General features: G+C 43.0%; 1 protein-coding gene across 3 annotated transcripts in view; it reads right to left on the bottom strand.

Annotated features, from left to right (window-relative positions):
- Positions 1-7,648: 7,648 nt before the first annotated feature.
- The window catches only part of SEMA5A (semaphorin 5A), a 427,518-nt gene continuing 408,748 nt past the window's right edge, over positions 7,649-26,418 (bottom strand). For all 3 annotated transcript variants that reach the window (XM_081053769.1, XM_081053771.1, XM_081053770.1), the window contains 6 exons: positions 25,032-25,250; positions 18,875-19,045; positions 17,578-17,733; positions 16,158-16,205; positions 11,581-11,792; positions 7,649-9,150 (listed from right to left, as the gene is read on the bottom strand). In XM_081053769.1, coding sequence (XP_080909895.1) covers positions 9,031-9,150; positions 11,581-11,792; positions 16,158-16,205; positions 17,578-17,733; positions 18,875-19,045; positions 25,032-25,250 — 926 coding nt within the window. In that variant the 3' untranslated portion in view covers positions 7,649-9,030. The remainder of the gene's footprint in view (positions 9,151-11,580; positions 11,793-16,157; positions 16,206-17,577; positions 17,734-18,874; positions 19,046-25,031; positions 25,251-26,418) is intronic.

The following is a 26,418-nucleotide window of genomic DNA, read 5'->3' as shown; positions in this document are numbered from 1 at the left end:
TCACATGCTTTAGGGGCCTGCACTCTGCATAAGGCCCTGTACTTTTTAGAAATGAAGTCAAGTCAATGATTCAATTGCAATGAACACTCCTTTCTGATTCCCTCTCCATCACATTTCCGTTTAGAGTAGGTGATGTTGGAGTGGCTGGGGCATTTCTCAGAAGTTCTATGGGAAAACTGAAGAGCAGAAGACATTTGGTTTGGGCTTAAAGCAATGTGTGTATATGATTTGCAGTCACCTTCATGTAGAGTGATGTTATTGTAATCTACATCTTATTGTGGACATGGGAGCACTCAACCTCTCAGTCATGTCACCCTTGCGAGACCGTGAAGCAGTATTAGAGGGGCTGTCCTGCAGTGCACAGCCCTCGGAGTCTGTGAGTAGTAGAGGAGAAAAAATTGGAAACAGATTCATAAGCTGGTCTGTGTAGGTACTTATCCTAATCCCTCAGCTTATACATAAATGGAGTTGATAGAAGCATTCCAAAACTTGACAAAAATCCTAAAATTTTATACATAACAAGGTGTGATTGATAGATAAATCAATCTTGATTAACAATTATTTTCTCTTATTAGAGTAGACAAAGATATTATAAAAATGTTATCATATGAGTTAAAGTGTATGCAAATAAGAAACATGGGAGGAAGTATTATAGATATGTGTCTGGCAGTTCATTAACACCATGTTCCGTTATTTTTCTTGAATTAGGTATGTAGTTTCTATCAGGATTTTTAAATTTGAAGTTTGTAGTAATTTTTTTTCTGAATCTAAATATTTATTTTCATACTTGATTTTATAGTGTAACTATTTTGTATTTCTTTTCTTTCAAAGGCCCTCCAATACATAAGCTTCAGAGGCTTTAAAAATAGGACCTGAGTATGTGCCAAAAAATGCATGCGTCACAATGAGTTGAGTTGAAATGACTGGTAACACATGGAAAATGTGTTCAAATTGAGAATGGAGTTCCTTGCAGTTGTTCTGTTCACTTGTGTGAGTGTGTGTTCCCTTTGTCCCTTCAGCAAACAGGAGCACCTTGTAGATTCAGAATGGAGACTTTCCAGCTGCCGTGCTTACCTGTGAGTGTGTGCATGTGAATCTACCCTCTGAATGTTTGGTCTTCCTGAGAATGATTTTCCTGGCGCCATATTGCTGCCACCACTAAATTCTTTTCTTAGGGAACGGTAAGCCCTGGGACTCTAGGGGGTGCATGGTCTCAGAAGTGGGCACAAAGATCCTGTAACTGCATCTATTAGCAGGAAAAAGGAAGTGACATAATGATTCTGAGGTGAAAGAGAGGTAGGAAACTGAAGAGTAAGAAAAGCATGGACAGGCATTGGCACAGCACTCAAGTGTGGATGTCTTCACTACTTCTAACTTTCTAGGGAAAGATGGCCCATGAAACCACCACTGTGACGAACAACTGACCCTCTGGAAAAGGCCATCACAAATACCCAATAACGTCAAGCCCACACACCTTAGGATTGAAAAAACATAGTTTAGCAAAATTCTGTCTGTGCTGTGTGCTAAGACTCATTTTCAAGATATTAACAATTTTTCAAACTGGGGGTGAACTCTTCCAGTTCCTACATATTGTATGAGGCATCATTTTACAAAGGGTTATTTATTTTATTTCCTCTGTTGGGCTTTTAGTAGCTAGTTTTAAGAGCTCTGCACCACCCAGAGCTATCAAATGTTTATCAAATATGATCTTGTTGCTTTCAGTTCTGGTTCTGTCTGTGATTACTGGGGTGAGGTGAGAGCTTCAAATGCTTCCAAGGAAAACATATGCCAAGCTGATTGATGAGAGAAAAGCCATTTTAGACCTCATTTTCTGTGTGATTTGATAAACAAACCACTTTAAAGAAATAAACCATGTATAAACCAAGTACAATTCCAGAAAAATAATACTGTTTTGGATATTATTTTAAGGACAAGTTCTTCTTACATTAAATATCTACAGTTGTGCAGTCAATACATTCAGTCATTTTTGTTCTACTTCACAAGCTGGGTTCAAGGAGACACTTTAAATAGAGATTTACATTATATATTTCAAACAGGCCCAGAAAGGTATTTTAAGTCATATTTCAATTTTATTTTTAAGACCCTATGAATATTATAAAAAAGAGCTGGATCCATGTGCAATGTGCGAGGACGTGTAAATATTAGAATATGTCTATAAATACAAAGGATCAGGAAAAAACAATCACAAGAAAGGAACTTGTGGTACAACCCTTCTATATTCCACTCACTTTCTAAACTACCAGGTAATATGGAGGTTTTTCATAGAATACTTTAAAATTGTACTATTTCATAGAACACAGATATTCAAAATCCAAATAGAATTCATCTGGGGTGGGGTTTGGGTGTTATTTTATTAAAAAATAAACTCTCCAAAAATATACTACTATACAACCAGAGCTAAGAATCTCCTGATTGTCAGCCTGCTCAGTGTGGGGAACTGACATCCCCAAGAAGCTGTAGGAAGTTATTCTTCTGGGACTCTTTCAATAGGTGAAAAGTCTTTTAAGAGAGTAGTCAGCCTGGGTCATCTGGACAAAAACAGAATTAACAAATTAATATTTTATTAGCAATGGTTTAAAAAAGTTTAATCATTATAACAGGCTTCACTGGTTTATATTTTTATGTAATTTTACTTTGATTTTTGGCCTCCATATTAAATGGACTTATTATACACATGTTTATATATGCAGAGGGTGCCAAAAAATGTATACACATTTTAGAAAAGGAAAAAACTGTATTAAAATTGTAATACTCAATATATATCGATAACAAAAGATGAATACAAGTCATGTATATACATTTTTATGGCACCCCCTATATATATATATGTACATATATATGTGTGTGTATGTATATATATGTATATATATATATGCATATATATATGTATATATATATATATATATGCATATATATATGGAGAGAGAGAGAGAGAGAGAGAGAGAGAGAGAGAGAGAGAGAGAGAGAGAGAGAGATTGAGAGAAAGATATTAACGGGGTCGTGAATACTGAATATGGTTCTCACTCAATAGTGTAATTTTCCTAGGCCAGGTATCTTCCAGCTGTGTTCATGCCAACAGATAATCAGTGGTTCATTCTAGAAAAAACTTGTTTTATGCAAAGAAGAATGGAATATGGTGTACTGAAGGGAGGGTAATAAAGCTTAACAGATCAATAGTCAACAATATCTGATACCAACTCCTTGTAAATTAAAAACCCAGTTGGCTTTCCATGTCACACATTTCCTATTGACATGCCATACACATTCCATAGACATTTCTAAAAATTCTTTACTACTTCACAGAATCAAGAAGCTTGTTGGTCCTGTCTTGCCTGCCACTCAAGAGGCTTTGGGATCTGAAGAACAAACAGGCGTGTGTTATGGGGCTTACCCAGGAGGTCATCCAGTCTCACTTTGCTGAAATACTCTCCTTCAAGTAGCGACTGTGCCTTAGCACACCTGGGGACACAGGGGATTTTGAGGTTATGCAAAGAAAAATGCTACTAACTTGTTTCCTAAATGGTAGGATTTATTTCAATGCTCACATACAGTTGAATGAGACAAACTATTTACATAAAACGTAAGTACAAAAAATATAATACAATTTATACTGTACATAATTGAGATTCTTTTATCTTGTCCCAGTTAGAGCTGGAGGGGGTTGCTATGAAAGGAAGATTGGGGCACTGTTAGCAGTACTTAGGATCATTCTTCACGAGTTTATTGTTTCAAAAAGGTTGAAGAGGTTTGGTATATCGAGATTGTCAATTCACCAAGAGCAGTGACCGAGCACGGCAGTTTCACTTCTGTCACAACAGCTCAGTTTACCTTATAAATATGCTTGTTTTCTTCAGACTTGAGGCTGGGAGCATGTGTGCGTTGGTCTCTGCTGATTGGCTGGGTAAGCCCTGCCTACCCCTTCCTTCTCTGAACTTCCACAATTGACCCAGTGCCGCAGGCAATGAGCTCCCTGCCTGGGCTGCCACACCTGGTGTCTTAAACCGAGCTTGAAAACTATGTCTGTCAGGTGTCATTAAACCACTTGGACAGGTCTCAAGGGAGCATTTAAAACCAGTGAAGTGAATTAATGAACAAAATAACGACGAAAGTGAAGACCACTGGTAATTCATATTTCACATTTCTAACAACAAAGTTTTGAACAAAACCTTGAAAATTGAATGTAAGGACTGAAAAAACATGTGGTGCACCCGATGGGCCTGTAAGGAAGTACTACACAATCCACAGGCATTTGACTAGGACAACCAAAGCTCAATTCTCTCTCATATGAAGAGGAGGCAATGCTAGCTCATTCTGAAAAAGCTCCACTATAATTAATATATGCGGCCTCTTATCAATTAATTTTAAGGTCGGTAACTTTCTGCAAGTTTACAAAGGGCTGAAGTTGGATTTGGAGAAGGTTCAATGAGAACAATGAAACAATCCCACGTACGTTTATTTTTGTATCATAAAAGAGCAACAGCAAATTAACACAGAATGAGGCATTTTACATTTCATAGCATTTTCGAAAGTCACGTCAAGTGGCAGAATGTACATTTTGTTACACACTTTTGAAGAATCCTACATTGGACCAAGTTTGTGCATTTTCTTAGCTGATGGCAGTAAGAATGTTGGAGGTGAATATAGGTGCTTCGTTAAAGGTTCATACTGTGCTTCCTTTCAAAGAGTAGAAATTCAAGTTTGATTTTGCCCAATAGTCATGGTATAGGGGAAAAACAATCAATTTCAGCAGAGAACACACTGCTAACTTTCTTAACCTAAATCAAGAGTGACAACTTTGTCAATTTGCGAAACAGTTTTCACATTGATTATAGAAAACAAAAGCAGGCAACATTCTTGTTCCATTCACCTTATCTGTGGCAGCCATCACCAGACCGTGTCTGATTTTCCTCTATCTGTAGACTTGCCTGAAGGGGCACAGTAACAAAAAGATGTAACTTCTACAGGCGTCACACTGACATTCCTACCACAGAGCAAATGCTAAGGTGTTTTCTGGAGGATGTGACATTAAAGTGATGCCAGTTTCTGGAAGGTGAGGCTGAGTTCACCTTAATTCAGAACTCACCACTGCACCTACTGCCACTTCACAGCCCCAGTGGGGATGAAAATCACATCTGAAATTGATGTGCTTCTTAGTCATTTTCTATTCCTGAGTTCAGAGAGGCCTACAAGAAGGATTTTCTTCAAAGAAGAGCCAATCAATCCTCTGCTTTGAATTGGAACCGATAACATCCAAATGAAATGATAAATCATCATCTTAAACAAGGCACTGGCAACATTTTATAGGAAATTAAACTATCTGGACTTACAGAGGTGGCTAATAATGCTTGCTTTCTTCTTAGTGACATGACAGAAGAGTCTGGATTTTCCAAACTCCAGATTTTGTTTCCAGCGTGTATTTATTTAACATGCGAACCATTTGAACTACCATTTGGACTTCCAATCATATAATGTTTGGACTATTTGGCATTAAATTGCCAACAAGCTGAGAAAGAACAGGATCATGTTTGAAACACTAGACTCATATTTCTGACTAAATATGGTGGAATGGATTTTATTCCTAGACCAATAAAATTGTTAGTGAGAGATGCCACACAACCGTTGTCTATCTCTCCTTTTCTCCTTTCAGGCCTGATAGTGCCCTTGGCTAGTTACCCTGTTGTGCTAACAAAGTAAAACATGCTTGCTTGAATGAGAATTGGTTGTGCCCTGGTCCTGAGCAAGGAGCCTCACTGCTTTTTATGGCTGAACTAATAGGATCTTTCAACAATATTATGTGAGATAGCTTTCACTGGGAACGGTACACTGGGTCAGGCTCTGAATTTGGTTTTGATGATGCTCTAATTCCCTTTGCAGAGTAAACCATAATTTCAAAAGAGAACAGGTCTCCCTTTCTGATGCTTTTAAAACATGTAGCAAATTTTGGTAATGTAACATATGGCCATTGAATAAAACTTTGATCCATTGGCTCCAAAAATATGTATGATGCATCTTTAACACAAGTTCTTAAGAAAAGGAGTATAGAATAATAATTTTAGAAATTCTGTGTTGTCCTTTCTGTAAAATGTTGGTGCACTCACTGCAGGGTCGATAGAGGGTGACTAGTCTAGTCTAGAGAAAGGACGCTGACCAACACTGGGAACCACTTCCAAAGAGTTTAAATGTGAGACTAAAGCCAGTTTCCTAATGAAAACCGGCCAAACTTCTATGGTATCCAGAAACAACCCTAAAAATTAACCTGTTATTAATGTCATTTAACATAGATTCCTTTAGTAGGATTAAATTTCTTGGTGCAGCATAAAAGTATTAATTTCTAATTGTGCTTCTTGTAGTAAAAGAGAAAAGAGAATGAAAAACCACACCAAAATGAAAAATGTGACAAGTATTCCCAGAACGTTTTGGCAGGAGTCCCAAACATCCTGGCCTGAAGGAGAGCTGCTGTGTGAAGGACAACGTCCCAGTGAAGAGTGGGCATCTTGGGAAAGCCCACTGGGGGGGCTCTTTCAGTAATGAGGGGTGTGGACGTGAATGAAGCAGAGACACGTGAGCAACAGAGATGCAGGGATGGAAAACCAAGTCAGTGCATAGCTGATTAAAATACTGAGATTACAGCTAATGCTATTCTAAACCAACTGGGATCTGATAAGAGTGAGAGAGAGAGGAGACAGACAGAAAGAGAGAGGAGGCCAGAGTAATTTTCCTTTCAATAGAGTGTCAGGGAACAAAAAAGAGGGGGTTTCTTTGCAGTGATAATTGCAAAGATTTATGTAATCAACAACATGAAAATTCTCTTGTGGGAGGAGGGTATTTCCCCCACTGATTGGCTAAGACTGATTAAAGACCAGCTTTGATATCATTTAGAAAGCATTTCTCATGATGTCCAAGTGACATTTTTTGAAGTATCAGTATCCTCTTTCCTAGGGGAAATAGAATGACCTTTTAAGCTTAGAAAATATTGGGGGAAGGGATTCAAAAAACAGCTAAAATGTGCTACATAGTAAGTACATTTTTCTTATGGGAAAGTGATGAGACAGGCTGGAGCATCCAGTGAAAATGCAATCCAAGAACAACTTGGAAACCATTTGATGAGACTGCATCTCCTGAATGTGGATTTCACATGGACACAGTGTGACCCTCCACAGCAGACAAGGAATGCCGGTGCTCAACCTGAACTCCCTGCTGCAAAGACCTGGAACACCATTCCCTGGAAATCCATCAGGCTTCCAGAGCCCACATGCCATTTAATTTTAATTTTCATAGAGTCATTTCTGCAAATTTGGGAATATGAGAATATTTTGAACGCAACATTCCTAAACATAAGATTATCTAACACTTTGTGAAATTGTTTCTTTAAATTAGACAGAGTAAAAACACATGTATGCTAATAAGTTTGTGTCCCTCAATGCCCATACTATATATTTTCACAGATCTGAAGTTTCATTGGTCAATAAGAACACATTTCAATGTCCACCCGGGATATTTATCGCAATGCCCAGAGGCATCCGATGAACACTTTCAATCTTGTTCCTACTTTCAATAATTATTCAACCAACTGCCATATGTTATGTATTAGTTGTTGGTGAGTAATTTAGCCTTTTTTTTTCCTACTGGGGACCACTATGAATAGAATTCTAATGCTCTGAAATGTTTATAAATGATAAATGCTCAGAATCACAAGGGTCATTAAAAACCTTACTTCTAGGTACCCTGATTTCTCAAGGTCTATCTTGAAATGCTATTACCTCCATGCAGGGAGCCGTGGGAGTGAGTGGATGGGAAGGCAACACTGAGATTAAAAACCAAAGGCACCAGAGCTAAACATCTCCTCCTCACCTGACCCAGAGGCAGCGATGACAGCTTGGTACTTGGGGAGCAGTTCATTATGTACGACAGGTAGCAGAAAGCAAGCTTTACACCTCATTAATGCACTTGGTAGGGGCTGATCACCATACATTAGTTCTGTCAGAGAGATTCAGTACTTTAAATACTTTCTTCATTGGCATCATGAATGTTCAATATTATTTTTTGTAGGGAGAGAGGTGTAGAGTCTATCCAAATGCGAAACAAGTGGTTATTGTACACACCGGCTCTTCAGGGTGTTACTGTGGATCAGACAGGTGCGCTTCTGGGCCAACCATGTGGCCAGGAGCTCCCTGGAATGCCATGAAATTCAAAAGTCAGAATAAGGCTAGTTTCACAGCAATCCTGCAGAACACTTTCCCCCCGTTGCATCTGTGCCTCTGTTCTTCCTGCTCACCTCTCCCAGCGGTAACACAATAACTGCATCAAGACCAAGGGTGGAGACCATCTACCATCGCCTCTGCAGGTGCAAGCCAGGTCGACTCCTGAGCTTCCTTAGGCAAGAATTAGTCCATATTCAAAAACACAAGTTGCTTCCAAGAATTCCACAGTATTATCCAGATTGGGAATATAGGAGATCCACAGTGAGTCACTATATTGCCACATTGATATTTTTAATTTTAATAATACTATGGACCTAAGCACTCCTGGTGTGTGTATGTGTGTGTGTGTGGGGGGGGGTAGGGGCGGGGCTGGGGTCTTATAAAAAGCAACTATTTCCTTGAATTAAAACATCATGAAGATTTTTGCTCAAGAGCAAGAAAAGGTTCCTATTTCTAAAGACTCCTTCCAATGTAGGTGGTTTATTTATTAAAAAGCTCTAGAGAACAATTGACTTGTTAGAAAAATGAACTGAACATCATAAAAAAAAACAAAACAAAAAAACACAACTCTACACCATGGCTCATTGAACAATGATCAAGTACTGTAGACCAGAATTTCACGATGTCATGTTTAGCTTTTTGTTGCTTTTAAGGACGTCTATTTTTGGCAGCAATGGGACACTCATGGCTTGAAATGCACTTGAAATGTATCCAAACTTCATCTCTGAAGCCTCAGAAACATGGGCAGTCATGGAGCACAGGCTTTGAGGAATGAGGGGATAACAAGAAGCCAAAAATATACGTGTTATTAGTACTCATCATAATTATTAAGATCCGTAAAGTAAGCATTTGAGTAAGTCTTCCCAGTGAGATGCGGATTGAAGTATTTGTTTCTTTCCTCTAGGATCAAGTTGTTTTTGTTAAATGCCTGTAAAAAACAAAAATAAAATATTTAAGGATGCGCAGTACTTAGTATTCCAGAAAGAGAACAGAACTAGGAGATGATTATGTTAAATTTGAGCTTTCTCCTAAGGTTCTGTTATTGGAAAAGGTATTTCCTCACTTACCTGCCTCGTCACATTACTTGCTTTACTGAGGATTTGCCTCATAACCAGAATAAAATTGGCAGTTTTTGACATTTTTCAGTCTATTTTTGAATTTTAGGAAGGAATTTTCCAAGAGTTAGAAAACCTAAAATCTAAACCTCAAGGAAGCCTAAAACTCTAGTGAATTCAAATTAACAAACACTTTGAATGTTATCACATATAACTGAGAAGATATTTAAGCAGCTGTCTGATTACCATAGATAAGTACATTACTAAGACCTTTGGACAGAACTTATTTAAGTAAATGCATGAAATTTCAAAGGAGTTACTTTCTTTCCCTTTTCTGCACTTATTAGAAACTGACTACTGCAGGCACTTCTGACACAGATGTCCTTCCTAATTACCAGTGATTAAAGCACCTGCACTTTCAAAGAGCTGAACATCCTAGATGTAGGGTAAATACTGAGAGGAGCAAAACAAACATGAAGGATGGTAGACAGAGGCCAACTCTCTAGGCAACTTTTCTGGGCAACGTATCAGAAGAAAGTTCTAGAAGGATTGATTAGTGACTAGGCAGCAGTCAGTGCCCCCAGAGACTTTGCCCTCATTGCAGTAATATTTCTGATTATCTTAAGTGAGCACTGGAACTTAAGTGCAAACAGAATACCAGCTAACTTATCTTCAGATGCAAGAAGTATTAAGAGTGACCACAGATAAGCTGATGTGTTGGAATCACGTTTAGAGAAGCCCTGTTCTTAGATTCTGGAGGGTTGTTTGGAAAGTTCTTGCTCATAGGAGCCCGTGTTCCTCCTCAAACTCGGAAGCTCAGTTCTAAGAGAGTGTGAGGGGTGTCGTTAATTCCTGGTGCTTTACTCCCCAGCTGTCACCTGACCCGTGTAAAGTGGTGCTGGACTCTGTATCTTGGTGAAGCAGGGTCCATGGCTAAGTCATTGATTCTGTCTCTGTCTAAATGGTGGAGAACGCATGCCTCACGTCGGGTGGGGGGGTGCAGGAAACAAGTGAGGAATGTGGCTCTCGAGACATAAGACCTTTCAACCACCTGATGTTATAACAGCTAAAGATCTTCTATATTCTCCCATTGGAAGGAAATAAAATTTTAAAAGAAACCATCAGAGCAGAGAGAACACATCAAACTATGTCCTAAGAATGTTAAGGGGAACTACCAACTTAACAGGAATATCAAAATATAGGTCACTGAGCTCGTGAGCATTTCCTTCATTCACGTCGCAGTAGGGAAGGTCAGGTGCAGTAAACAAGAGCTCTTGATGTTTTTTCCAGCTACACCCATGACCTCCTGTATAGACACAGTAAGAACAACAGCTACAGTTTGCTGGGTGCTGGGCCCGATGTACCTTGTTCATTGAAACCTCATAGCAATGATAAGGGAGTACCTATTTTAAAGATGAAGAAACTGAGGCTCAAAAATGTAATTTGTACTCTTAAAAAATGTAATTTGACCCATGATGCACAATGCCTCAAATTAAAACTACATTTACTTTGCCAGGTACTGTTCAAGGCACTTTATATAAATTATCTCATTTGATTCTCATTATTTTCAACTTATTGAGGAGGAAATGGAGGCTTAATGAGTAATTTTATCTGGCTGGTAAGTGATTTGTGAACCCAAATCTGTCAGGTTCAATGCTGATACCCTCTCCAACCCTTCTCTGTGGGATCGAGAAGAATGGTCATTTACTCTAAATTTCTGGGTCAAACATTGAATTAATCACCCATTGGGGAAAATTAACAAAATACACCAGTCACATAGCATCTTTACATCACCAAAGCTGAAGAACCCTCATTGTGCTTGAAAACTATTTGAACATAGTCTTTATAATAATATGACAACTATTTTCGAAGGGTGCCATCCTGGTGCTTCCTGAAATTGACCTGTGTGTTGCTTGGCAAGCAACCCTGGTCCTCATTACCACTGCCCAGCATGCACTGGTCCCCGGCCTGGAGCTCTTCTCTTGGACATCACCTCCCTTTGAATGCAGGACGCACAGTGGAGGCAGAGCTGGACACTGGCCCATAACCTAATATTTTCCAATAGTTTATCTGTTGCTGTTTTCATGTCCTATTTTTAACCTACATTCCCAATTCAAAGTGTCATCTTTTCACAGGCAACACAAAACTAAAACGGCAGTTCATCGTAAGGGGTGTCCATTCCCTTGTCCCCAGCTTGTCACCTGAACCACCACCATGCGCTTTGCCAACAGCCCCAGCCCCCCCTGCCTTCTCTGCACATCTGGCTGCACATGTGGCTGCAGTGGTCGCTGCCCCTCCCTTACCTTGATGGCCTCCATCGAGTCATACTTGTCCAGTTTGTTGATGTGGTTAGTTATGCTGGTGTTGAGAGGGGCAGGCGCGACTGGATGGATGACAGTGGCATCGTGGGACTGCTGCTGGTACCGCTGGCAGTAGGTGTAGACAAGGAGCGTAAGGAGGCAGCCGAGGATGGAGCTGCTGAGCCCCACGGCGACCATGTGGAACATGTTGAATTCTGGGGAGACAGCACCAAACGTGATGCTACACAGGGAAGGAGCACGCGATCCCACCGCTCCGTGGGCTTGGTGCAAAGAGAAAGATGAGACGGCAAGGCCATATCCGTTCAAAATTTAAAAAGTCATAGTACGATCCTTCGCAAGGTCATGGCCACCAAGACACTTCACGGAAAACACGGTATATTTTAATGCATTATAACCAGTCTTTTGGAGATGATAGTAATGCACTAGCAGAAGTTTTGTTTTGTTTTGTTTTTAATTTAAAGGCTTATACAACAGTGTTCTTCCATTTCTAGTGTGGCATGCTCTAGTGAAGCAGTCAATGGGGTTTCTAGGAAACACTGTATTCCAGGCTCCTTACAGGCTGGGCAGGCCTGCCTGTAGCACAGCCCGCAATGGGAGAAAGCACATACTGCTTCCAACACTCATCCCCTGAAAGCCCGACGCTGTCCGCCTCCCCTTTACTACTGCATTTTATGTAAAAATGAGTTCTATTTACACAATTCTTAGGTTTTTCATTATATTTTTTGAATATGAATATATACACATTGTATAACATTAGAAAGTACAAAAGGGTATATAAGAATAAGAAGCCCTTTTTCTTTCCGACAGGGAACTGCTGGAAGCAGCTTCTGGTGTGCTTTTCCCAAGTTCCCTGCACACTTCTGTGCGAGGTGTGTGTCTGCATGTGTGCATGTGTAAATATTATCCTGGGTTCACTTTTTTCACTTGCATTGTATTTTGGAGACCCTATAAAGAAAAACGGTTTACTCCAAAGAAATAAAGGATTTGTGTCAAATGAATAAAATATGATCTTTTAATGGTCAAGAAATAACCCTCTTTCTACATTTTTATTCCGTTTGATAGCATCTTGAGTTATTTTCCTTGAGTTACGAGTACAAAACATTGAAAAAATGAGCAGACGTGGGTTTACGTCTCTAACACAGGATTGGCTTGAGTGACATCAAGGTAAGGTAAGCGAGGCCGTCATAATGTCTGAGGAACAACAGTCAAAGAACACATATCCCTGGTGTGGTGGTCAAACACTTTACAATGAAAGTTTCAAACCTTCCCAGGGGTGAAGACCACATCTGTGCAGTGCTGAGGGTGCTTGCTCAGGGACAGTTAGGGAAAGCAGAGCACAGCCGACCTTTTTGTGCTGTGGTGGCCCCGTGTGGGTAACAGGTTGCCTGTGGGTTACTGGTCCTATGTGTCCCCCGGCACAGAGCACATCGTGACGACCTGGCTTATCCCGGATGTCCCCTCCACTGGCTCCAACAGAGCGCAGTGTCACCCAGCTCTAGCCCCTACACCAATCCGTCAACACTGTCCCAAATGGAACTATTGGAGGTAAGTGCTGGGCACCATCAACTCCAGGTGAGTCTGAAGGGCTGCAGAGCGAGGCCCCAGGGCTCTCGGGGACAGGAGACCTGCAGGTCCCTCCACGCACACAGGACCTGGGGCGTTTGCACCCTAACCACCCGGCTCCTCCCCAAGGGAGCTGCCTTCGCCTCACCTGTGATCACAACAGAGGCTGAGTACCCCTCAGGTGTCCCTAAACCCTGACTCCTCCCTCTAAGCTGGGCCCCTTTGACACCGCGTTCCAGGGGCCCTGGGAGGTGCACCCCTTTCCCAGGCGGAAGGACAGTCAAAGAGGCTGCCTCCTCCTAGGTTCTCTGTGAGCACAACACGCTCCTACCCACTGAGACTCCAAACAGACAGGAAATTCCCAGCGCAGGGCTCCACTACTAGAACATTCCACAGTTATCACCCACTGCCAACATGCACCTCAGTTCTTCGGGTCTCGATTATTAGGTCAACGGCTTAACAAAATGAAAGGACTTTGTAAATCTGATGTCTCCTGGATTTGTCTGCAGCCTCCAGGGCTGGATAGCTCCCAAGCTGGGCCCTTGGATAAAGCATCCAGGGTGTCCCACCAGCGACCACTGCAGGTCTTGACTCTAACACTGAAGCTGCTCCAGGTACCAAGAGGGATTTCACGCGGGTTGTCACTTCTTAATACTTTAGGGCTCGGACTCCCCGGGGCCAATGCCAGGTAGGGACAGAAGTCCTTTCTGCTGCACTGATAACGTATTTTATTATAACATGTGGAAGATGTCTGACGTTCTCCATACGCAGATACTTTGTCATTAGTCAAATGAATCAGTCTTGCAGGTGCCTGGGGACGGGTGGGACCACCGACATCTTTATGACGATTGTATAGTCCTTGTGTCTCATGCAACTGAATATAGCTCTCTAAGTTGAAAAATTTCAACAGACTCACATTTGTCTGCATAGGGAAAGAATAGTGCCTATTAAATTTCTTTTGAATTTGCTTAGTGTGGCTCTTTGCTTGGAGGTTTTTTGTTTTGTTTTGTTTTGTGTTTTTGCTGTAAGTTTTGGTCAGTAAAGCTGGGATAGTTGGTTCAATGGGCTGATTTTTTATGCAAAATTTGATTTGTTTTGCACTCTGAACCTCTGCTGCCTCTGAGGGCAGCAGACATCCCTGGACCCTGGGTGCAGTCTAAGAATGTCATCTGACCAGGGCAGCTGTGATTCCAGTCCCCCCGACAATCCCCCCAGACCCTTTTCCTGTGGTGCTCCGGGCTTACCACTCACACCGGGATCCCACTGCCTGGATCTGACCCACTCTGCTGCTGACAGCCTGTGTGAACTGCAGCCAGGCACCCCACCTCTTTGAATCTCACAATCCTCGTTCACATAATACCAATAAAAATCTACAGCTGATACCCCTTTTTAACAATTCCCAAAAGCAAAATCTCTGACAATGGATTTTTCATCACTTACCTAGCAGCAAAGCCTGACCTGACCGGACCCATTTGCTGCAGAACTAACCAGAACTGCGAGGAGAAGCATTAGCATATTCACTTGGCCCACATTTCACGACAGAATCATTAAAGAGACTGATTACGGAATGTGGCCCCCAGACCTGGCAGGGTGTTGTGTAATACACAGTAGATACCCCATATGACCCGTCTAGAACCTGGAAAGTGCCGCCGTCTAGAACCCTTCCCTATCCCCAAGGATGTCACATAAAGAACTAGGGACTTTGGCACCTACCTGAGTGTTCTTTGTGAGGATCAAATAGGACCCTGCTGTCATTTGATATAGTGTCTGGCACATGGTGATGGATCTAACAATATTTTGGCTATGATTAATTTTATGTGAAGTGGTGTACACTCATCTTGGTTCCCAAGGTAGCGACAGCCAGTCTGGGAACTCACTGAGCTGACCCAGGTATTGCTTTTCCCAGGATATGACTGTTGGTTCCTGAGGGGCTGGGCTATTTGAGTCCCCACTGTAAGCTCAATGGCCCTCACAAAAGTGGCACAGAGTGAGTGCTCAGCAAAGATCACTGAGTGAATGGGTCATGAGATGGCTGACTAAACAGAAAGAATTAAAGACAGTGAACTCTCATTCAGTGCAGTTAATAACGATAAGTGCATTCATAAAACATGCCTAGAAGCCCCAGGTTCCATCTGAATGTCAGCAGAGACCAAAGCCCGTCGGGCTGAGTCGTCTGGGAGTCCCTTGGCGGATGGATTTTGGGAGGGATGGTTATTTACAGGTCACCAGCCTATGAAGCTACACGTATGACCACAACTAACTGTCTTTGTGTGGATTTCGGCTTCAATTACCAAAGGTGGACGGAGGCTGGGTTTGGATGCATGGACAGTCAGCCCCTCTCGCCCAGACAAGATAGACACAGACAGGGAAGTCCAAATTTATCATAGACTTGACGCAGAGGACATTGATTTTTGTCTTTAATGGTTGTGGGAAGTTTGAAAACTTCCTCTAGAGATATAGGTATAACTTTATGCCCCCTTATAATTTTGTCACTCCTGCAGTCAGGAGATTTGAGGCTGGCTGCCATGAATTTGCTTTATAAATCTAAGCAAAATTCTTGAATACGGCTTTGTTCATAGAAACTTAAATTATAGATGTAGTATCTATATAATATTAAGATATCAAGATCACTGGTTCATAAAGCTTAGCATTCACCAGAAGCACCTGACGGGCTTGTTAAACCAGAGTGCTGAGCCCCACTCAAAGGGGTTCTGAGTCTGTGGATGGAGGTGGGGCCCAAGAAACTGCATTTATGTCCCGTCCCCAGCCAATGCCAATGCTGCTGCTCTAGCGACCCCACTTGAGAACCACTGACCCAGATGTTGAACATTGACTCTTAGCGTTCATGCTCCCCCAGTCTAAGGTGTCTGGGATCCAGGAGTCCCTCCAGTTTGTTTTCCCTTGGCCAACAGCACAAACATCATATGAAACGTGGGAAGAGGAATGATTGGAAAATATTAGAAATCAATTAGAAAGCAGTTAAAGGCAGAACTTACCTCCACACCTTTTCTCTTCTACGCTACTGGATCTCGCCACAGACACTTCTGGAAAAACAAACATGCAATTACAATGCATCAAGGGTGTTGGGAAGAATGATCACGTTAATGATTCATTTACAAAACGTCTAATGATTTTGAGTTTTATGTGAGTCAAAGTTCCAAAAGCCTGATTTTTTTCACGAAAATGATATTTGTTTCTTTGTTTGTTTTAATCAACCTGACATGTATTTGGTCAAAGTCCCCTTGATTGGAAAGGGCTGAGGTTCATTAACACAGAAAGATAATGCCATGGTTCCTGGGGCTGAAACTAGGGCACTAACTTCAAAATAAGGCCAGAGAACGTGCTGATTTTCTGGTACAAAATATCCCGCCAGCTGTGGAAGCCCACAGTGCTTGCCTGTGGTGGCCCTGTCTCAGGTCCTTTGTTTCATCAAAGCCCTTGTTGTCACATTCCCTGCAGAGGAGACCAATGCACCAGAGCTCAAAGGAAATGGCCAGAACAAATAAAGCCCCTTCTCAGAGCCCATTCCTGCTCTGCCATGCCCCACGTGAAACCCAGGAGTGAGACCCCAGTGGGAGGTGAGATCTACCTACACGTTTTAACCCCCAAGGATAAAACACCATTTCAGAAGGCCAGAAACATTATTCTCCCTGATACTGATTTTTCATTAGCTAGTAAAAATTAAAACCATCTATGGTTACAAAGGGGATAAAAATAAGCACTGCAGCTTCATACCATATGTGATTGGAGGGCCCCAGAGGGCTAAAGCTAACACTTTTCTCTAAAATATTACTGTTTCCATAAATGGTGGAAAACAAGTTATGATCTATTGTTGCAGTGGTCCATCACAGTTCTAAGCCACACAGTGGGCAGATAGTAAATGCTGTGTCAGTGAGTACACCGGGTCGATAGTGAGCACGTGACAGATGAACAGCTATCACTAATAACTAAGCATTAATTTCACTGGAAAAGCCAGGGGCCAGAGGGTCAGCTACCTCTTCTCCAAGATGATAGTGATGATAGGTTTCCACTTTACCAAATATATTTTAAAAAATGGCCCTTTTTCCCTGTGTAAAAATACTTACAGCATTGCCAAGGCATTTAACTTAATAATTAAAATAACCAAATAAGCCACTTTTATTTTTTTGAGCAAAATCTTCTGCAGGCATTCTAGTCAACAAATTGTAGAAGATACCGTGCTTAAGAAAAATTTAAAACTCATGGCCCAACTTCAAGTCTAAACCTCTAGTTACCTATAAATCTATACTTTAATCATCTTGACATCACAGAGTTGATAAAATCATCTGTTTCACCAAATGGGACCTAAAGAACAGTTAAAACGCCTACCTATGAATCATTTCCTCTCTGCATGTGGGAAGTGATTTTGTTCACACTGATAAGCACCACTGCCCTTACCTGGGATGAGATTGGAATCAAAACTACATGGCCGGCTCTCGGTGGTGTTTCCAGAACACTGGCTGCCCACAGGGAAGAGAAGGATGCATTGGCGGGTGCGGACCTGGACTCCAGACACATCACACTGAGACCAGTCTGACCACTCCGACCAGCTCTCTGCAGTGACCAGACGGGGTGACAGGCAGCATCAGGACTCAGTGAGTTCAATCAACCTCGAAACACTGTCAAGTTCCAGGCATTACTTCAACTCTTCATATTAGGTTTGATGGGGCTTATATAACAAGTAAGGTGTACTCATCTCTTCTGACCAGTCCAGTGAATAAAATACACATGAGCATGAATAGAAAAACTCGTGTATTTTGACCAGAAATAATGCTTAAAATACACTCGCCAAAACCTACATTATTTTACTGCTGTACATAGTCTAGGGTTAAGGCCAAAGGTGAGCTATGGAAGGTCATGTCACCCCAAGAGAAAGATTCACTAGGATGTGTGAAATTCACCTGGGCCTACAGATGTGTGAAGAGAGAGGAATGACACTTACATTTTAAGCAAGCAGGTTAAAAAAAAGAACTCTTGATATGATATATAAAACATTAATCAACATAAAAGAATATTTTCCTATGCAGTTTGCATCTTTCCCTCTTTTAAAATGTAAGCAGCATCTTTGCAGTTCAGGGGAAATTTGGAAATCAAAACTTATGCCTTGACCCATGTGAAGGGTACATTTTCCCTTAGTAATGTGTTAAGTGCCAGTTTTTGTGAGAATGGCTGTCAGAATTTGCTTTCTGGGCACTTTTCAACATACACGGACCCTTCCAGAAAGATGTACAGGAGCAAGTTAAAAAAAGCAAGTTTGGGTGTTTCAATGTTAATGTTAGACTCAGAAGAGAGTATCTCATTTTCATTTCAACGGTCCCCACACGACAGGAAACGGAGCTAATTCTTGGCTGGGGAGGCTGCTGCAGCTCCTCGCCAGGGCCCCAGTGCCAGCTGGCCTTGAGCACAAACCCCAGACCCATGGCCCAAGCCCGGTTCCTGGTAGCAGCTTCACGAGGGCTCTCCCTGCAATCCCCGTCACCAGGTTAACTGTTTTACGAAAGCTTTGTTATAAGTGGGGAGCATCATTTTATTGCGGAACAATGTGTTATGACGTCACTCCAAGGGTGAAGGTGTGGGGTTGATGTGTCTGTTCCTTTTTGGTACCTGTGATGTGGTAACCATCAATCTCACCATTGTATATTGTATATGTTTGTCCCCGAGTCACACTGCAGCAAGGCCCAGCAGCCGCACTTACCGGGGCAGGGCTGCGTGTTGCAGAGTGCCTCCTCGGTGTGCAGCCCCAGGCAGATGTCGCCTCCGTAGGCTGGGGCTGGGTTTGTGCAGGAGCGGGTCCTCATGTAGTGTCCACCACCACAGGTCGCCGAGCATTTTGACCAGGGGGACCAGCAAGACCACATGCCATCCACTGCGAAGAGACACAAAGTCTATTTGTTGAGGCTACAGATGGAACCTGCCAGGCGGGAACACTCCGTGCACTGCCGACACTCACAGGGGTCTTTGGGGCCTTCCTCCTGGTGCAGGCACCCTTTCTGCTGCTTCCTCCCTACATAGTTTCAGTTTCTCTGATTCATTCCCTAGGAAAGTATCACTGAACATAGTATGCAAGCATGAGAATGACAGGATTGCAACATAACAAAATCACATCCGCAGGAATGACCACAAACCATGCAGTGCCGTGACTGATGCAATTAACTTCTTGCCTTTGCTAACCACACAATCAAACTGGCCAGAGGAGACTTACAGCCAAGGACAGAATGTCCCATCACAGCCTTTCTTACTCACTGGATTCCAATTTGTTCCAGGGCCGTGGGATAGAGAGAAGCTCACAGGTCCTGTGAGAAGGACTTTGAAGGACACTCAGATGAGTGCACTGAACCATCACACCAAGTGCACACTGGCGGAGCTGACGGCAAGTTTCTGGGATGGAATGAGCAGAGGACCTGATACCTACAACCAGACCGCAGGCTGGATATAGAAGCCACTTCTGTAACTCGAACACTGGGCAGAACTGGCACCTGGACTAACTGTTGCCAATCAATGCCTGCTCGTAACCCAAAGCACGTCTCCTGTTTTCTCCAGGCTGGGCGCCTGGTACCTGTGGATGGGCCACCTGAATGCTGGAGTCAGCTGACCCGCCTGGGTCCCAGTGCAACCTTCTGCAGGAGCTGACACTGCTACAGCTGAGATCTCACGCTTGCTTCAGTCTGACATTGTCAGATATGATGTGCTCCTGGCTGGCGCTCCCTCTTGCCAGCCAGCTCTGCCCTATTTTGCTGAGTCCCAGAGTAAAGCTGGACTTTGTCAAGATGTCATTAGATTCTAATTAGTGAGCAGAAGCTTGGTCTCACAGCAGTACACATTTGAGGGTATACTTGCACAGCCCTCACTTAGGCACAGATGAGTCACAGTGCCTTACAATAGCAGGAGTCACAGAGTTCAGGTGTCTGAATGCACACAAGAGGCCCCCAGTCTGGGGCTCAGAAGCGTCTAATACCTCATCTAGATTGGTGCTGGGGCCAGACTTAAAACCAACCGTGTGATCTGAAGACCCTTGGTTTCTCTCTCACATGAGGAACCTGGAGCTCCACAGCCAGCAGGTCCATGAAAAGGTGCTCAACATCATTAATCAACAGAGGAACGCAAATCAAAACCACAGTTAGACATCACTGTACACCTGTCAGAATGGCTATCGTCAAAAAAACAACGGATAACAGTGTTGGCTGGAGAAATTGGAACCCTCGTGCCCTGTTGATGAAAATGTAAAATGGTGTAGCTGCTATGAGTAACAATATGATGGTTTCTCAAAAAATTAAAGCTAGAACTACCACATGATCCAGCAGTCACATTCCTGGGTACTTACCCAAAAGTACTGAGATCAGGATCTTGGAAAGTTATCTGTGCCACCAGGGCCATTGTATTATTCACAGCAGCCAAGACATGGAAACATCCATGTCAATTGACAGATAAAAGGGTAAAGGAAATGTGGTATATACACTCAAAGGAATATGCCACTAAAACAGAAGGAGCTGGGGCGGGGGGAACGGGAGCTGCTGTTCAGGTGTGAAATCTTAGTCATGCAAGATGAATGTGCTGTGTAACACAATGCCTAGAGCTAGCAATGCTGTCTTGTGCACTAATACACACTTGGATTCAGAGTCTGCCTCACTGTTAGGCCCCTTCTCGCCCACACTTACTGCTTTCATAATAAAGACAAAATGAACTGTCATATGAATTTGAATATTGGTGAAAAGAACCACCTGCACACTCTACCTCTGTTGGCCAAGGTGTGAAATCCTTAGTTCTGAATGAAACTAAATCCTTAGTTCTGAATGGATTGAATAAAAAGAGTGAAGGACAAACACCAAGATATTTCTCAATGTTGAAGGTATATTATGCAGGTGAAGGAACGAGTTGGATCAACCCATAGAAGATGAAAGAGGGTCAAATATATTATAAACTATACTACAGTGTGAACTGTAGTATAGTTTATAATACACATTTAAAGCGGAAATCAAATCCTTCACTGATTAATTTAAAAGGTATTTTACATACACCTTTGATTTGCTTAGGCTTGTTTTCAAACTTACTCATAATGAGGCGGCTTGTTTTTTATAAAGTACAGTGCCCATCTGGACCCAACAGGGCCAAAGACAAATAAATTCTTAGGGAGGAGAGTGTCTGAAATGAGGTAAAAATAGCCCTATAACTGGACCTTTTTGTGGCTGAGCAGCTCTGCATCCAGAGCCCTGAGAGTTTCCCACCCCTCCTTGCCGAGTTATACGCTGTCACGTGTTAGGAATTTTCTAGGAGGTGGGAGAGAGGAATGAGATTTGCCCAACTCAGTCCCTCAAACCCATCTACTCCTAAGTGAAAAGTGACAGGGGACACTCTGAATATTTTCACAACCCTCTATGTAATCTCGGCTTTCAGAAAAAAAATGAGGACAGAGCTATTTTAAGACATTAAGGTTATATACACACGATACTGCCTGATCATCAAATCAACTAAAATAAAACCAGCCACAAGGTCACATTAATGGGTGACTCTGAGACAGGCACTGGGCCTGCACCCCAGGACAGGGCAGCACCCCACCATCGGGAGGGGGCTGCACATTCCAACCACGGCAACGAGGACTCATGACTGGAGCCTGCGGAGGCGAGAGTACAAGGAGGGGAACTGACGTTCCCACGTTGCCCTCCCTGCTCAGTTTATAGCAAGGGCCTTAATCTAATGATGTGGCCATGCGGGCTCCCTCCAAGCCCCGGGGAGGAACCCTCCACTCTCAGTGCTGGGGCTGTGGGAAAGCACTGGCTCTGTGACCTTTCCCAGCCGCTCGGCATTGCTTGGCTGGGAAAGCTCCATGTTCAGAGTGAAGAGTCTCCTGAGATTGGAGAAATTTGGGCAGAGCAGCCTAGGAGAAGGGGAGCAGCTGCAGGAGTGGGGACGTTATTGGGAGGCTCAGCTACAAAGCTGTGAACTGTGCATTTTCAGTTTAATGTACATGTTTATTCATCCATCCATCCTCTATCATCCATCTACTTATTTATGCATCACCCATCCATCCATCCATCCATCCATCCATCCATCCATCCATCCATCATCCATGCGCCCATCCATCCATCCACTCATTCATCCACCATCCACCCATCCATTCATCTATCATTCCATCTATCCATTACCCACCCATCAACCCATCATCCATCTATCCATCCATAACCTACCCAGGCATCCATCCATCCATCCATCCATCCATCCATCCATCCCCCATCCATCCATCCATCATCCATGCACCCATCCATTCATCCACTCATTCATCTATCATCTACCCATCCATTCATCTATCATTCCATTTATCCATGACCCACCCATCAACCCATCATCCATGTACCCATCCATCCACCCATCCACCCACTCATTCATCTACCTATCTATTCATCTATGATTCCATCTATCCATCACCCACCCATGAACCCATCATCTACCCATTCATCACCCATCCAGGCATCCATCCATCCATCCACTCATTCATTCATCTACCATCTACCTATCCATTCATCTATGATTCCATCTATCCATCACCCACCCATGAACCCATCATCTACCCATTCATCACCCATCCAGGCATCCATCATCCACCCATCCATTACCCATTCAGGCACCACCCATTGACCCATCCATCATCCATTGATCCATTCATCCATTATTTATCCATCCATCCATCCATCCATCCATCCATCCATCCATCCATCATCCACCCATCCATTACCTACCCAGGCACCACCCATTGACCCATCCATCATCCATTGATCCATTCATCCATTATTTTTCCATCCATCCATCCATCCATCCATCCATCCATCCATCCATCCATCATCCACCCATCCATTACCTACCCAGGCGCCACCCATTGACCCATCCATCATCCATTGATCCATTCATCCATTATTTTTTCATCCGTCCATCCATCCATCCATCCATCCATCCGTCCATCCATCCATCCAACAAATGATCACTGAGCACTGCTGCAAGCCAGTTCCTTGAGCGAAGAACTCAGAAAGTTGCTTGTACCTCCTACAAAAGATGCTATGCTTTCATGCTTCTGTGACTTTAAAAATGGTGTATGTGGTATTTGGAATGACCCCCCCCACACAATGCCCCATCCCTGTTTGTCTATTTGTCCAACACTTATCTATCAATCAAGACACAGCTCAGAGGCAGCCTGCTCAGTGTAGCTGCCATGATTCCATCTCAGTGGGTCCTTGGCTGATATAACCACTGCATCTTGTCACCAGCCCCGTAGCTTGTGACCATAGTGGATTGTCATTCACAGGATGCTTTCTCACTGAACTCTTAGGTTCCTTCTAACTTGGACCATATCACTGCATCTTTCTTTACCTTGAGGATAACACCCAGTGGACTATCCAAAAACATTTGATGATAAATTGAGTGAAGGAAGATCAATAACCAGCTGCTTGTTTTGCAGTTGGTTCAACAAACAATCACTGGCAGGCATTTCTAGTGTGTGCCAGGCCCATGCTGGGAGCTGAGGGCACTGCAGTGAGTGAGTGAGACTATCCCAGCTTCTCTGCCCTCCTGGAGCTTTTACTCTGACCCAAATCAAATGCAGCACACACAGCTGTAGACAGCACTTGAGATGGCCACAGGCATCAGGTTTAAGATCCACTGACTGTGAGAACATCAGGTAGAAGTGATAAAGGTGACAGGGCTGAACCCAGACCTGTGGCAGGAGGAATGCAGAGGACAGAGCCCTGGGGCTGTGGTAACAGAGAAGACCCTGTGTGGGGGCTCTTTTAGCTCATTTATTAACCCTGTGCTTGTTTGGGAATTCCATGGAATGAAAAGCCAGGTCTCAGGAGGAAGACCCAGATAATACAGCTTCTATGGGCCTTCAGGAGAGGAATGTGTGTTTAGAGGACTGAACTCAGAAGAGAGTGAACCCCTGGTGACTGAGGTTACAAGGGTCTGGCTTGGCAGGACCCTGGTGGGTCACCCTTAATAACTGTGACCCTGCAGGAATAGTCTGGTGAATAAAAGCCAGTTTCTGTAGTGCTGGGCTCATTGGAGCATGGGAGGAGGCCAGCCTCCACTTTCCAGGATACGACACCTCTCTGCAGACAAAGGTAGCAAGGCTGACTTGTCCATCATGCACGGTGCCTAGGGCCCACAATCCTCGGACGGGCTCATCAGAGTGTTTCAGGTTATTTTAAATCGGAAGAAATAATGAATATAATCCAAACTAGGTTATATTTGTTTTTAAATCAATGTAGTTAGAATATAGTATCTGGGATTTAGATATCTGTATGCTATGTGTGTGTATGTAGATACAGGCATACCTCATTTTATTGGGTTTGGCAGAGACTGTGTTTTCTTACAACTGAAGACAAGACCCTCTACCAGCAAAAACATTACAACTCGGTGAAGGCTCAGATGATGGTTAACAATTTTTTAGGAATGAAGTATTTTTAAACTAAGGTATATACATTTTTTTAAGACATACTGCCATTACTCATTTAACAGACTACAATATAATGCAAACATAACTTTTTTATGCACTGGGAAACCCGAAAACGCATGTGACCTGATTTATTGTGCTATTGGCTTTATTGCAGTGATCTGAAACTAAACTGTCAGTATCTCCAAGGTATGTGTATGTGTGTGTATGGATATATCTATCTATGTATCTGATGTATCTGTATCTGTACCTATATCTATTATATCTATCTATCTATCTACCTATCTATCTAGCTAGCTAGCTATATATAGCTAGCTAGCTATAACAAAGCCAGAGAAGATGGCTTAGCCGCTCTAGATCAGAAAGTTTCCCAAAGCCCTGATTGTTCAGATTTTTCCAGATTCCCCAATCCACTCACCTGGGCAGGGCAAAATGTTGCATTCCTGGTACTCCAGGGACGGGCCCAGGCAGGGCATGCCCCCGTACTTGGGCTCAGGGTTGTTGCAAACCCGCTTCCGGTTCCGGATGCCCCTGCTGCAGTCGCGGCTGCATTGTGACCATGACGTCCAGGCTGACCACGCCCCATTGACAGTGTGGGCAGAGTATCTCCCAGCACGCAGGAAGTCACCAGAAAGGCCTGTCAAGGTAAAGGCTAACCTGTGATTCTGTTAGTTGTCCAGGTCACTGGAGTCCAAACTAACTCATTCTGTGTCAACTGCCTGCTTTATTTTTATAACTGCACCCTCAAATTCAGTTGAACACTTTTTATCCTTCAACAGCCAAAGGAAAAAAACCCAAAAACACCTTGTTATTGAGTGATAACCTCCTGTAACTCTGGCTTCTGGCTCTGCAGTTACTAGTAAATCAGGGTGCAAATAAGCACTCAGCTTGAGAGTAAGGCGGCAATCTCTCACAGGTTAGAGATCTTACGTTTGTAGTTCATGCATTTTTCTGAAAGACTTTTTACAAAGAAGACACAACTTTCTCACTTCCCTTGGGAATTCTACAGCAACCTGCCCTTAGACATGATGAGGTAGGTATGTGCTTGCCATTGGGGATGAGGTCTACAAAACAGAAGCACGATTCAGACATTTTCTAAACATCTTCTTTCACCCGTGCACCTTCGCAAAGTGAAATACGGCTGGTGACAGCCGTGGAATAAATGCGTCTGAATCACGGGCCCTGGAGACCCGCGTCTGCTCCAGAACCAAGCAAGCGGGTTGAGCCCACGGCCCGGAACCTAGCAGTCCTGAATGACCCTGCTATGTGGCAAGAGCTCCCATGAAGGTCAGATTGCACTTACCAGCAAGACATGGGTCTCCAGAAACAAGTGCAGATGTAGAAGGAGCAGCAGTTGGGGTCCTGGGGGGTCGGGGGGAGGGGAGTTGTCTCAGTAGAAACAGACTCTGAGTGCTGAGTGTGTGTCAAGTCTGCTCCCAGCACTTTGCACTTGTTAAGTCATTTAATTAGCCACAGGCAAAATTCCTGTTCATTTTAGGGAAAATCCTTACCCACTTTTAACATTGAAAAGTATTCAATAATTTTTCTCAAATGTAGGCAGTGTGACACAGGTTTTAACAAAAAAAGTTTCAAAGTAGGCACAAAAGTTCTGGGGAAGTGTGACAAGGCAAATGTGCCAACAGTCCTACCCAAAGTGAAGCAACTTTGTGACTTTACTTAAAAACTGGCGCAGACATCCAGGCAGGATGTTCTTCAGAGAACATGGATTAGGAATATCTTTCTGTGACGAGCCAGTACTCTGGAGTTCACCAATTAAGAACAATAATGCACAATTAAGCCTCATT

Source organism: Rhinolophus hipposideros (assembly GCF_964194185.1).
Source record: "Rhinolophus hipposideros genome assembly, chromosome: 7".
Classification (NCBI taxonomy): domain Eukaryota; kingdom Metazoa; phylum Chordata; class Mammalia; order Chiroptera; family Rhinolophidae; genus Rhinolophus; species Rhinolophus hipposideros.
The sequence above is the reverse complement of the archived record's forward strand: the minus strand, read 5'-3'. Positions and strand labels throughout refer to the sequence as shown.